The 14,314-nt window shown below is 38.3% G+C and overlaps 1 protein-coding gene across 7 annotated transcripts in view; it reads left to right on the top strand.

The window, feature by feature from the left end:
* KIAA0753 (KIAA0753 ortholog) overlaps window positions 1–14,314 on the top strand; it is a 36,048-nt gene that overhangs the window by 10,916 nt on the left and 10,818 nt on the right. For all 7 annotated transcript variants that reach the window (XM_073315774.2, XM_073315772.2, XM_073315775.2 and 4 more), the window contains 7 exons: window positions 1,421–1,590; window positions 4,617–4,733; window positions 9,430–9,519; window positions 9,672–9,759; window positions 10,182–10,265; window positions 11,231–11,401; window positions 12,497–12,578. In XM_073315774.2, coding sequence (XP_073171875.2) covers window positions 1,421–1,590; window positions 4,617–4,733; window positions 9,430–9,519; window positions 9,672–9,759; window positions 10,182–10,265; window positions 11,231–11,401; window positions 12,497–12,578 — 802 coding nt within the window. The remainder of the gene's footprint in view (window positions 1–1,420; window positions 1,591–4,616; window positions 4,734–9,429; window positions 9,520–9,671; window positions 9,760–10,181; window positions 10,266–11,230; window positions 11,402–12,496; window positions 12,579–14,314) is intronic.

Below are 14,314 nucleotides of genomic sequence, written 5' to 3'. Positions count from 1 at the left end.
CAATAGTAGTAGGTAGCACATTTTCAGACAGAAGCATGGTTGTATTTTTTTCAGTCAGTGGTGTCCCTTTAGCATCCTTAATAAATGTAGTTGATATGGAGGAAAGGGAAGGGCTTTAACATTGCCCTTGAGACAGGTACATTCAATTGAAACTAATTAAAGTCAACTGCTTTCAGCTACACTATTGTAAAGTTCCATTCATTTCAGGGGGAATGGAGAACACTTGGTATGTTTCATGGGGAAGCTGGTTGGAGTCACTGGGAGGCTTTCTGTTAATTTCTGTGGCCATTGGATTAGGTCCTAAATGCTCTCCCTCACTCCAAACACTGAAAAAATGACCTTATTACTCCATGGGACCTGAATGGCCACCCCTGAGTCTGAGTGTTCTGCATTTCCTTGCTTCTTGGTTAGTTCTGCTCTTGTGATCACTTAAAAAAACATATCCCTAAAAAAGCAGCATTACCACCAGTTGGAAATAAATTGCATAACTGGAAATAACATATAACAATTCTGCAGAAAATTAGTGTGCAAGTAAGTGTTTGTACGGTATGCTGTTTTTCATCTTGGACTTAAAGTTGAAATGTTTCATCCCGTGACATTAATGATGTATTTATTAAAATAATTATTTGTAATTATATAACCACTTGTGTTTTAGTAAATGCCATTTGCAACCAGCAGATGGCCTCCTTGGTGCAAGAAAACTCATTCATTTTTTTTGCATGTTACTGGCATGTCCTTCTTTAAAAATCTTCTGAAATGCCCAAAAATTGAAAATAGATATTTTTGGATGCATTTATGGATGGATTTTTTTCTCACTCACCTCAGCCTGGAAAATCAGGAGATTTGGTGTAATTATATATATTTGTTTGTGCAATATTAATATCAGTGAGGCCTGTGAACAGCTAGGTTAAGTATTTTAATAATCCATAACATGACTCAGTCCATGTGTTTCAATGAGATGTCAGGATAGTTCATACCTGTGAGTGAAAAGAGGCTTTCAGAATTTACCCGCTGTAGAACAATTGTCTAGTTTCTTAGACTAGTAAATATAAATTTAGCAGTTGTGCCACTCCCTTCTGCAGAAGTCCTAATAAATCTCTAAATAGCTCTGCTCATGAGCAGGCCCAGTACTACAAATATCCCAAATGTAAAAAGCTCTTACTCATGTAAAAAGCCCTTACTCAATACTGCCACTGAAACAATCGGATTGTTTGCATGAGTAAGGGATTCAGGATTGGCCCCACGCTCTATTTGGGTGCAGTCATACTCTCATTAAAGTCAGTATTAAAACCACCATTGGCTCTAGCTCTGCAGAATCAATCCCTTAGACCTGACCCTAAGACAAGAAATTCTGATCCACAGTGTGGAATATGTATTTTTTAAACTCTGAACATCTTTTGAATGTTAACATGTCTTAAAGGGAATCCGTAAGCTTCCAAGATCAAGACCTGTGCAGCCTCAGGCAAAGCATGCCCGGTTTCAAGAGACCACTGTAGCTTTCAGGCTAAAAGAGAGCAAACCACTTGTTAAGGAGAGTAGAATAACTTGGGTACCTCCAAATCCTACATCCCCATCTGCTTCACCTAAACGGTACGTTAACATTCAAGTGGGACAGGCTTTTTATGTTTGTAATGCACAACTATATTGTAATGACAGCTAAATATTGACAAATTTTATAAGTGTTTGTATACAGATACTAGAAGTCTAAATACTAAAATGGCTGAATTTCAGTGCCTGGTATTGAATGAGGATATTGATATAATAGGCATCACAGAAACTTGCTGGAACAATGTTAATCAATGGGACATGGAAATAGCAGGGTACTAAATATATAGGAATAACAGATTAGGTTGTGCTGGTGGGGGAATGGCACTATATGTGAAAGAAAGCATAAAGTCAAATATAGTAAAAAATCTTAAAATGAATCAAACTGTACCATAGAATCTCTATGAATAGGAAATTCCATGCTCAAACAAGAGTATAGCAGTAGGAATATACTATCGACTACCTGACCAGGATGGTGATTGTGAAATAGAGGGGCTACAAAAACAGAAAATCAGTAATAATGGGGTATTTCAGATATGTCTATATGGAATGGGTACATGTCACCTCAGGATGGCATGGAAATAATTTCTAGACACCATTTAATGGCTACTTCTTGTAGGTTCCAGGACTGGCTGCTCCAAGGGGAGAGTCAATTCTGGATTTAATCCTAAATGGAGTACAGGATCTGGTCCACAAGGTGAATATAACTGGACTGCTCAGTAATAGTGACCATAATGTAATTTAAATGTAACATCCTTGTGGGGGGATATATCCAAGAAACCTACCACAGTAGCATTTAACTTCAAAAGGGGAACTACACAAAGATGAGGAAGCTAGTTAAATGGGAATTAAAAAGAACAGTCATGGATGAAATGCCTGCAAGCTTCATGGAAACTATTTAAAAACACCATAATAGAGGCTCAAACTAATTGTATATCCCAAATAAAACAAAACAGTAAGTGGTCCAAAAAAATGCCCCCACGGCTAAATAATAAAGTAAAAGAGGCAGCTAGAGGCAAAAAGACATTCTTTACAATTTGGAAGTCAAATCTTAGTGAAGAAGATAGCAAGGAGCATAAACTGCCAAGTCAAATGTAAAAATATAATTAGGAAAGTCAAAAAAGAATTTGAAGAGCAACTAGCCAAAGGCACACAAACTAAGAGTAAAAATTTAAGTACGTCAGAAGCAGGAAGCCTGCCAAACAGTCAGGGGGCCACTGAAAGACTGAACTGCTAAAGAAACACACAAGACAAGATCATTGTGAAGAAGCTAAATGAGTTCTTGGTATTAGTCTTCACCGCAGAGGATCTGAGCCGTTCTTTTTAGGTGACAGATCTAAGGAACAGTCCCAGATTGAGATGTCGGTAGAGGATATTTTGGAATAAATTGATTAATTAAACAGTAATAAGACACCAGGACCAGATGATATTCTTCCAAGAGTTCTGAAGGCACTCAGATACGAAATTGTAGAACTACTAACAGTGGTATGTAACCTATCACTTAAATCAGCCTTTCTATCAGAAGACTGGAGGATAGCTAATGTAATGACATTTTTTTTAAAAAAAGGTCCAAAGGCCATCCTTGTAATTGTAGGTCGGTAAATCTAACTTCAGTATCAGGCAGATTGACTGAAACTAGGGTAAAGAACAGAATTATCAGATACATAGATGAACACAATGTGTTGGGAGGGGCGGGGGGCGGGGGAGAGTCCAAAACAGCTTTTGTAAAGGGAAATCATGCTTCACCAATCTACTAGAATTTTATGAAGGGGGTCAAGAAACATGTGGACAAGAGTGATCCAGTGGATATAGTATACTTGGACTTTCATAAAGCTTTTAACAAGGTTCCTCGCCAAAGAGTCTTAAGCAGACTAAGCAGTCATGAGATAAGAGGGAAGGTCCTCTCATGGATCAATAATTGATTACAAGATAGGAAGCAACCCGTGACTGCCAGGAGCAGGGACTGGACAACAAGGAATGGATCACTCGATAATGGCCCTGTTCTTTTCATTCCCTCTGAAGCATCTGGCACCGGCCCCTGTTGGAAGACAGGATACTGGGCTGGATGGACCATTGGTCTGACCCAATATGGCCATTCTCATGTTCTTACACATTACAGATTAACAAGCAATGTTTGTTGATTCATTGCAGGATCCAGGAATAAATGCGTGAATAATTGATTTGATATAGAATTTTTTTTTGAATGCATGTTTTAAATAGTCGTTATATTTTTAATTGATATAAATTTATTTGAGGTTTAATTCAGAATGTGATAACAAAATGAATGAGATAAACTTTTGAAAAAGTAGATCCGAAGATGGCAGGGCAAGTTCTGTCACAACTTAAATGTGGTTCTTTGAATTTATTTCCCTTCTCCACTATTTAAAAAGTGTTAGCTAGACTCTTGTAAACAAGTGATAGCTCCAACACGTTAAAGTAACTAGGACCCTGATCCTGCAGTGGGTTCCATGTGGGCGTAACTCTGCTTCTGCATGGAGCCCATTGCAGGCCCTATGTTGACAAAAGGGAGGAAATTCAAGGTTAATGTTACCAGACTTCTCATGTTAATGTCCATTTTTTTTAACTCCAGTCCGGTCTTGTAAACACTTTCACACATGCTTAAGTTTGAGAGCACGCCTACACCCTTCACTTCAGTGGGATTCACTGGATTTGTGCTGGAAATGGCCTACCTGATGATCACTTTAGATAAGCTATTACCAGCAGGACAGTGGGGTGGGAGGAGGTATTGTTTCATATTCTCTGTGTATATATAAAGTCTGCTGCAGTTTCCACGGTATGCATCCGATGAAGTGAGCTGTAAGTAGCTCACGAAAGCTTATGCTCAAATAAATTGGTTAGTCTCTAAGGTGCCACAAGTACTCCTTTTTCTTTTTGCGAATACAGACTAACACGGCTGTTACTCTGAAACCTGAAGTGAGTAAAGTGAAATGTGTGCAAGTTCTTGCAGGACTGAGGCCTAACTGAGTCAGTTTTTGGTATAATAGTTTTGCCTGCTATGAACAGAAGTGGGAAAGGGATCTCAGTCAAATATATATATTCCTCCTTTACAGTGCTCCTTGGGGATACATGAATGCTAGTCCCAAAGCTTCCAGCAGAGAACAGTCAGCTTTGCAAAAAGAGGGAACTGAAGAAGGAAGATTGAGTGCCATTGAAAAAGAAGCTGTCAGGTTGGCCTGGATATCTTTATCCAGAAACGCAAACAATAATATATTATTTTTCTAAATCTCTCTTTTTCTTTTCACTTTACGGAATTAATTGCATTTTTAGGGTAAAACAGTTAACACTTTTTAGTCAGGCCAAAACTGAATTAAGGCCACTTCGTACAAAGGGCTAAACCACACCACTTTTTTAAACTGTCCTATGAAACCAGGGAGTCATCTTCTTGTGAGGAAATGGGAGGAGCCTCTCTGCTCTCTTTCTCCTGCCACCCCAGGAAGGAATCAAGTTAGGCTTGCAGCTCACTCCCTACCTGACTGATTGTAGGTAAAGGGTCTTACACTCTCATTTGTTCTCCTTTGAGCCCCTCCTGGCTGTCAGGAGACTTTTCATTTTTTTTTCCTTCCTCTTCTCCCACAGGGTAGAGGGAACCTGGTAATTCCTACACAGCACCTCCAGTAGTTGCCCCACTCTGAGGACTGCTCTACAGTTAGCACTAGGCTCACTTTCCCTGAGTACAGGGATACAGAGATAAGCGATGTTGTGTTAAATGGAATATATGTGCCAAAAATGTTAACATAACTCAGTCATTGCCCACCATTAAACAGTGTTAAATAAGGTCCAGAGTTTGGTGAACAGAGACCTCAGCTTGCTTAGTAGCATGGCACAAACACCATTAATCATGTTTTTAACCTGTTCTTAAATATAAAGAAAAGAAGGAAAAATAGTTAAAGCATTTGAAATGTAAAATAGTAAGTAAAGTTTTCACTTTAACAACATTTCTTGTTCCCTTTCCTTATCGCTAGAGAGATTTTAAAAGGAAAAGGGCCCCCTTGTTTGACAGTCTCTTTGATGATATCAAAGATGGTAATAACTGTACTTTTGGGGAAAACAGAAGACACTAATTGAGATGGGCTGGAGCTCCTGTTAAAGTTTGATCCTGTATCTTCCCAGTTGGTGTTTGGGTTTCATCGGGAGCTACATTTACCAGGGGATCCACATGTGGCAATTGATGCACCAGCGGTCGATTTAGCTAAATCGACCGCAGATCGCTTTCTCGTTGACTCCTGTACTCCACTGGATCAAGAAGAGTAGGGGGAGTCGATGGGAGAGTGTCTCCCGTCAACATCGTGTAGTGTGAACCCCGTGATAAGTAGATCTAAGCTACGTCGACTTGAGTTACGCTATTCACGTAACTCAAATTGCCTAGCTTGGATCGACTTTTCCTTGTAGTGTAGACAAGGCCTTGGTCTCTATCTTTGGCCCTGTCTGATCAGGACATCACTTGGGATTAGGACAAAGAGGGTCTGGTGATCCAAGAGATGGTGGGTGGCAGCCATAATGGCGAAGCTTGCTTCAGTAGTCTCAATCTGTTCTTCCATCTTTTCCCCAAAAAGGGAGTGATGCGTTGAATAGCCTGTCCAGTCATTATTTCATTGGCCAATTAGGCCTAATATTTGACACACCAATACTGATTCATTAATTTCCAGATTCACATTTTCTTGCTTACCAAGCATGATCTTAACACAGTCCTTGAGTTACCTCAGTAGGCCTTCTTGTTTGGATTGATTCAGTTTTTCTGTGTCTTTTGTACCTTTTCCCATCAACATTTGTTGTTATAGATTATTGTGACATCTTATGAACTTTCACATACTTTTTACAGTTGAGCTCACAATTAGGGTAAATTTATAGACCTAATTATCAGAACATAACGCTCTCTTTATGAAACAATTCCATCTAGGGTTGGAAGCTTGTTCATAAAATCAGTTACAAAGTTTAAGCATAAAAAAAAAAAGAAAAGAAAAAGGTGCTTGGTTATAATTTAAGGTTTGCAAATTCCTTATCCCAAAATTGGGATTTACAAACCTTACTTGAGCAGATATTACAAAGATTACAATGTAACTTTTCAGATATTAACCAAGCTTAAGAATTTACAACTCATTTCATTTGTAGCTAAAAGAAAACTTAGAACTGCTGCAATTATGTGTTTGTAAGATGTTTAGAAACAAGCCATCTCTTCTCTTCTTTGGCTGTAGGCCCAGAATGGGTAAGTATGGCAAAACTCCCCCCTCTTTTGCCACTTACACAATTAAAGCTGTTCATTTATACAAACCATGAAAATTTTATGCACTAGTGGTTAAGCTTGTGTACACGGTGGGCGGGAAGTTCAGCCCTGATGGAGTTCTTACCCAGGTGTGTTGCCTCCTTTATAAAAGAAGCAACAAAATTATGTTGTTTTGGAACCACTTTTGCATTCCTGCAACGCTTGCAACACACAAAGGCGTTAAATTCACAGGCATTTTTAGTCTGACAGACGTTGCCCACCTGTTTTACTATTAATATTTGTGAGGACAACATTGCTATTGTGGCAGCTTAACCCATTCTGGGAGTCTAACTTACAACGCTAGCACAGTGCTGTCTTACATGCAGAGAACAACAACAAAAATCGGTGACAAAAACAAAACCACCATAAAAAACTGAAGAAAAAAAGGAAAAACACTTCAAAAACAAAACAGGTGGAAAAACATAAAACAACAACAAAAATCACAGTTTGGTGTTGCAGCAGCCCTTGGCTCTGTTGGTTTGAGATTATATTCATAGTCAATGCAATAGCAGTCCTGAATTAAGCTAGCATTTTGTGAATAAGAGGATTATCTAAAATGTTGTTTCAGTAAATGTCTTCTATAGCAATTTAACCTTCAACAATTTAAAGCACTTAATTTTACCTCTTTTTTGCTTTCTCTTAAAAATACCTTTTCATTAAATCAGCAAAATTATTACCAATCACACAAACTGCAAACCTCATGTCATAACCATACAGCTAAGGGTAGCCTAGAATTCCTCCTTACCTGTACAGGGTTAAGAAGCTCAAATAACCTGGTTGGCGCCTGACCTAAAGGACCAATGGGGAAAGAAGATACTTTCAAATCTGAGAGGGGAGGCTTTGTGTGTGCTTTTTGTTTGTGTGTGTTCTCTGGGGAAGCAGAGAAGCATCAGGTCAGAAAAATCCTCCTCCTAAAATCATCTTAAAATGAGTCTCAGTATCGCAAAAAGAGTAAGTAAATAAGGCAAGGCCCCACCTACATCCGAAGGAAAAACTTAGTGTGGACATCCAAAGTTTTTCCTTGGGATGTAGGGGGGGCCTTGCCTTATTTACTTACTCTTTTTGCGATACTGAGACTCATTTTAAGATGACTTTAGGAGACGGAGTTTTCTGACCTGATGCTTCTCTGCTTCTCCAGAGAACACACAAAAACAAAGAGCATAAACAAAGTCTCCCCCCTGCCCCGATTTGAAAGTATCTTCTTTCCCCATTGGTCCTTTTGGTCAGGTGGCAACCAGTTTATTTGAGCTTCTTAGCCCCTTACAGATCAGGAGGAATTCTAGGCTACCCTTAGCTGTATGGTTATGACACCTCAGAATAAAAGAATAAAAAGAAACCAAAAGCATTTGTTAAAAAGATTATTGAACAATTAAAAACTTAAAAAAGAGCTTAATTGTTTTAAAGCTAAAATATTAATAGTTTGTTTTTCATGCTTACCTCAAAGAAGCGCAACACGTTAAAGAATTTAAAAAAACCTTTTGTTTTAAACTAACTTTGAAATTGCTTGTTTGCCAAGATGCAAGTTTCGGAGCATGTATTAACCCTTGAGGCCCCCACATTGCAGCGCCAAAAATGTTGTATTAGATGGAATATATGGGCCAAAGGTGTTTTTAATATAACCCAGTCACAGTCCAACATTAAACAGTGTTAAAAAAGGTCTGGGGTTTGGTACACAGAGACCGCAGCTTGCTTCGTATCATGGCGCAAACACCATTAAACATCCTTTAAACTTTAAATAAGCATGGAAGAAATCCAGACTGGGTTTTGCAATAACATACCAAGTAGGCTAAAGTAATCTTGAATATGTGAAGGTAGCCCACCACAATAAGGAAATTAAGGTCAAGATTTTCAAATATGCCTAATGATTTTTTTTGGTTGCCCAATATGAGACACCTTAAAAGATTTTCAGGGGGCTGGTATGCAGCACTTTCTGACATTAAGGCTGCTTTTAAGGGGAGTCAACTTTAGCACTCAACAGTTGAGGCACCTAAAATCACTTATCCCTTTTGAAAATCGTAGGATAAAAATTTCTAATCTGTTCTTAACATACCTAGTTGGTTGATATGTTGATATGTCAGAATCTTCTGTACCATGTCTACTATAATATTTAATGAGTAGAGTGTGTTAGGAAAGCTGAGGAATTACAGGGTCAAAAGAAGGCCCATCATTGTGTATCTGAAAGTAATAATACCACCTCCCACTTTCATGCCATCATGTTCCACAAATATGAATTGATTAAGGCTCTTAACACTCCTCTGGGGTACATAAATGTTGTTGTTCATCTTTTAGGGTGGACCAGAGCCACAACCGGGGTAATACACTGTCAATGTTAGAGCAGGGTTTAGAATCCAGGTTTCTCAACTTCCACATCTGTGCTGTATCCACTAGACAACTCTGCCTCTGAAATGAAGTTTCACTTAAAGATGTTCTGGGAGACAGAACAAAGATTTTCCTTGCCTTAAATTTAACATATTTATCTTCTCATTGTTGATTCTTTGTGGAGGTTTTCATTTACCTTGAATTTACATCATTTCATTAGCTAGTCTATGCAAACATACGTTTTATTTTCTTAACTTATCTGTCTTGCTATTTCATATCTGAAGACTAGCTTGGCTTGATGCAGAAACTTCAAGAAGAACGAAGGAACTAACGGAATTCAGTAGAGAAGAAATGGAGAAAATACAAAAATTGAGGTAATTATCCAGTTTAAAAGTGTGATGCACAGAAGCAGATTTGGAAGCAGATCTCTCACGGGGCCCTGTTTTCTTAAAGTGGGTTTATGTTCTTTTGTCACATCAGATTTTCACTAAAATGCATCATCACTTTTTTTTGTTTGTTTAAATAGGTCAGAAGGTGCTTCTCCTACACAGCTGGCAGACAAGGTGGAGAAAGCAGTTCGGGAGCGTTTGGAACCTCTCTTGGATAAAGCTCAGGTAATGCAATCAAAGCTTATGCTGACATTTTGAAGAGTCTCTCTTAGATTTATAAAACATTTGTAATGGGGAAAGCAAAGGTTGCCTTAATTTGATTAGCGAAAAACGTCCAAAATTTTTCACCCAATCCAAACAATTTTAGACATTCATTTGCAGAATATTTTTCTTCTCAGCGTGGTCCTTGACTGGAATAAATTTGCCATATCTGCAGTAAATTAATGTTTTTCCTGTTATCTTGTGGCCAAGCAGATAAACTGGAACATAGTTTTGAATAATTATGAGCATTCCATGTTCAATATTACTGGTGTTGCTCAGAGTATATTAGGAATTCATGTTATAGCTTTCCTTAATAACGTAATGAATTTGTGCTAATACAGTATAAAAAGTATTTTATAAACATTAATCTATTTCTGTTTCATTAGAAGGTCAATCTTTCTTTGGAAACAAACACTCGTTTGAAGGGTTCTTCATTTATAAACAAACTGTCATCCCAGGCTGCTGAAAAAGTATGTTCTGTTTGGATATAATGGAGTAAAGCTGTTCAAAATGCATGATGATGTTTTCTCTTGTACGTGACGTGAAAAGGATAGGACATTAGATTTGATTTCCTAAACTGTAGCTTATGTCAGTGGAAACTAAATAGAATGACCTCTTTAATTAGGATGTTGATTATAGAAACGTTTTTGTTGGTTGACGAGCTATCGTGTTTTAAATATATAAAGTGTGAATTCATTAAACATGGAGAAAATAGATATTAAGTATTTTTTTAAAAAAAGCAAAATCATTTTCAGAAAATTAGTATATAAGGCTATTATAGACATCCTTACTATGTATAGTATTTGATCCAAAATATTTCACACTCTAAGGAAATGTTAGAAAAAGTAATTGAAATATAGAAAGGTATAGCTAGGAAAATAGTCCTGTTAGAGCAAAGTTATCCAGCTAAATGGTCAAGCTAAGAAGACATAATTGAGATTTACTTTGGCTCTGATCCTACAAACACACACGAGTAAAGTTAAGCATGTCTGTAAGTGTTTGCATGACTGTGTTTTAGTTCAAGTTCTGTGAATTCCTACGGGATTCCTGAATTTGGGGAGTGAGTGGATCAACTGTCCTAAATTTGAGGGCCTGATCCTTCAACATGCTGAGCTCCCTCAACTCCCATTGGCTTGCGTGATACCCTTTTTATAGGGTCCTGTACATGCTGAATTAATTTTACTAGCTTGGCTTACTATATGTGTGAAAGAAAAGTATTAAGAATGTAATTAGATTTGCATTAAAGGAAGAACTTGAAAGAAATGACAGCCCATTTATCAAAGCTAATAACTGCTTTTAGAAATTTTAATTATAGACATACATTTGAACCGCACACACAAAGCCAGTTCAAATGTATATCTATAATTAAAGTGTGTGTGTGTGTGTGTAAGTAATATATATATGTATGTATGTTTTGGGGGTTTTGTATCTGTAGGCTGCATCCAATGCAGATATGCTGAGTGAGAAGTTATTGGATGATCTTTTGGAAGATACAGCTCAGGAACTCTGGAATATGGAGCAACACAAGAAGATGCAAGCTGAGGCTGTAGCCATGCATGACAGTCCTAGTCTGGAAACAATGCTGCAAAGAATGGAAGAAATTGAAGTAAGCATGTGTCTAAGTGTTAGTTGTTTGCAACATTGTCACCTTGTGTATCTGTCCATACCTTACAACCTGAGCCGGTACATTGGTTTTTTTTAAGCAAGGTCTTACTGGGCCAGAACTTGGAGGGAAGGCCTTGAAGGCGTGTCTACATGTAGCAGAAAGTAGAACCGTTGATTCTATATGTGACACTTTCCCTCTGAGTCAGTACTGGACCAGTGATCATGGAATAAGAGTAAGGATAGTCCAGTGATTAAGGGGCTAACTTTGGAGTTGGAAGACATGAGTTTCCTGCGTCATCACACTTCCTATGTTTCTGTGCCTCAGTTCCTTATCTGTACAGTGAGGATAATAATTCAGTAATTGTGAGGTCTCAGATACAACGGATACAGGCGCTATCTAACTACATAAGAGAGAGGAAGTCCAAGAATGGTGCTAATGGTGCCCCCTGAGGTGTCTCCTTCAGAATGAGATGACTTATTGAAGTCAATGGAACAACTCTTCTGAGTAACTGCTCACCAGTGAGAGTAAGGGTTTACAAGATGTTCCATAGTGTGTAAGCTAAACTGCTGTATCTCCAACTTATGGTCAATTTCACATAGCAAAGAAAGTAGAAATGAGCCTGGAACCAGAAGCTACTCAAAGCAATTGAAGAAGAATATCTGTAAATATAGCTACATTAAAAATACAGCTATATTACAAGTAAAGGTAAGGGGATTTATAGTCTGGGCATAGGCCCTGATCCTGCAAACACTTATGCACTTGGTAAAATTTAGTGCAGTGAGTAGCCCCATTGATTTCAGTGGGACTATTCATTGTATTAAATGGTTGTAGGATCTGAGCCATAGGATGTACAATCTGCAATCAATCTGCCATACTGGCCGTGTGCTTTTTGAGACTTACAGTGCTGTACTTCAATCATGATATTTTCATAAAGATTATTTTTTCTGTCTCTGTTATATTTAGGAATGGTAGTGGGGGTGGAAGATTTATATCATGATCAAAATGAGTCATTGTTTGCTTCTCCATCAAGCTATCACCAGCACGGTTGAACTGATTAAATATCTGTTGGTTGATTTAATTTTGTAAATTTTTAAGAGATACCAAGATGCAGTTCGCAGGAGATTTAATCAGATTGTCTATGCTGATTCAGAGTTCTGGGCACAGGAAGAGAAAAGTGGTAAGTGTTGGCTTTTTTTTTCTTTTCTTTTTTTAATACAATTTCTTCTTGCTGCAGTCTCTATCTTGAGATGTTAACATCTCCTAAACAAAATTAGTAGATTAGATTTGATAATATTAATCAAATAGCACCCATTTGGACTTAAGTATGTTACAAACACTATATCAAAAGGAATGTTTACAAACTGTTGCTTTAAAAATTAATATCTAAAAGCAGGAGAGGCTTACTGAGAAGCTTGCAAGTTAAAGTACCAGTCCTACAATTCGATTGATTTGAATAGATCTGATTTAAGTCACTGAAGCAGCATTTGGATGCAAGAGTCTGCCTGTATGATCCAGTTGCAGGACTAGGGCTTGAGTCTTAACAGGGGATATTTGATGTTGATTTAAGTGAAGTCTGGTTTCTTCTTTCTTCCAGTTATTCTTTGACAAAATGTAATTGATCTTCTTTTTTTTTTCTTAATAGCACCGATATTCTTTCCCTTTCTTCTTCTGAGTGTGGGTGAAACTTGCAATTTGCCATGCACAAAATCTTAGGAAATGGGTTCCTCCAGTCCTTCCCCAACTCAGCAATAGCAACCACCACCTATGGGCTACAATAGCATGTGTTTTGTCTCAGGTCCTGGCCCTAACACTCTCTTCATTCCAGCCTAATTTGAATGAGAACAGAGCCCATCTCTCCAGTGTGTAAAAGGTGTGGAGATCCCCATTATGTGATGGTTTCTCCAAGCACTCTTTCCCAACCCCTCCTACACCATGTACTATTGTGCTAACATGGCACGGAAGATAGGAATTTACCCTGTTATAGCACAGGGATCGGCAACCTTTGGCATGTGGCCCGGGCCAGTTTGTTTACCTGCCGCATCTGCATTGGCCTGGAGTGGTGAACCGCGGCCGGTGGGAGCTGCAATTGGCTGAACCTGCTGACATGGCAGGTAAACAAACTGGCGCGGCCCTGGCGGGCCGCATGCCAAAGGTTGCCCATCCCTGTTATAGCCCATATCAGTTAAGCTAGGTGGGCGGGGACGAGGTGGCAGCGTGGGGATCAAGATAAGTCTGGTTAGCACTGCTCCATTATGGAGTCGTGATAATGACTTCATAACTGAGGTACTCTTTCCATTCTAAACCTTGGTTTTGACCTCCTTGTAATTTACCAGAAATTCAGTCGGCCTAAAACGTCTCATATTCAGTCCCAAACCAGAGAGAATGTTGTATTTAAATGTTGGTTCTCAACATTTTTGTATGTTCTGTGACCTCATCCCTTCTTTGTAAATGTCAGCCTTGCAGTTTTTCCATTGGATCTCTCCAAAAATAAGATATAGTGGATTTACTGACCACCTTCAACTTTATTTCTCTCTGTCTTTGCTGACTTGTGCTTGCTTATTTCTAATTATTTTCACTTCTTTTCTATTGATCCATGTGTAACTGAGTCTACCTCCCTTTTCTGAAGCTTAATTGGTGGATTTTCTTTTATTCTTTTGGCCTCCTTTTTCATACACCATTGCCAGAAAGGACAAGGAAAAAATGAAAATAACATAGATTCAAGTAAACACACAAGGTTTTTTTAAAAAGAATTAAAAACACAAACCTGGATAAATCACTTTTTCCTCTCTTCTTTCCCCTTTGCTAATCTGTTTCAGAATTCTCAATGATTCACACATTTCAAGGTCAGAAAGGGACCATTATGATCATCTAGTCTCATCTCATGCATAACACAGGCCAAAGAACCTCACCCAA

This window comes from Lepidochelys kempii, chromosome 17 (genome assembly GCF_965140285.1).
Source record: "Lepidochelys kempii isolate rLepKem1 chromosome 17, rLepKem1.hap1, whole genome shotgun sequence".
Lineage (NCBI taxonomy): Eukaryota > Metazoa > Chordata > Testudines > Cheloniidae > Lepidochelys > Lepidochelys kempii.
This window is presented reverse-complemented; position numbering and strand designations above follow the sequence as displayed.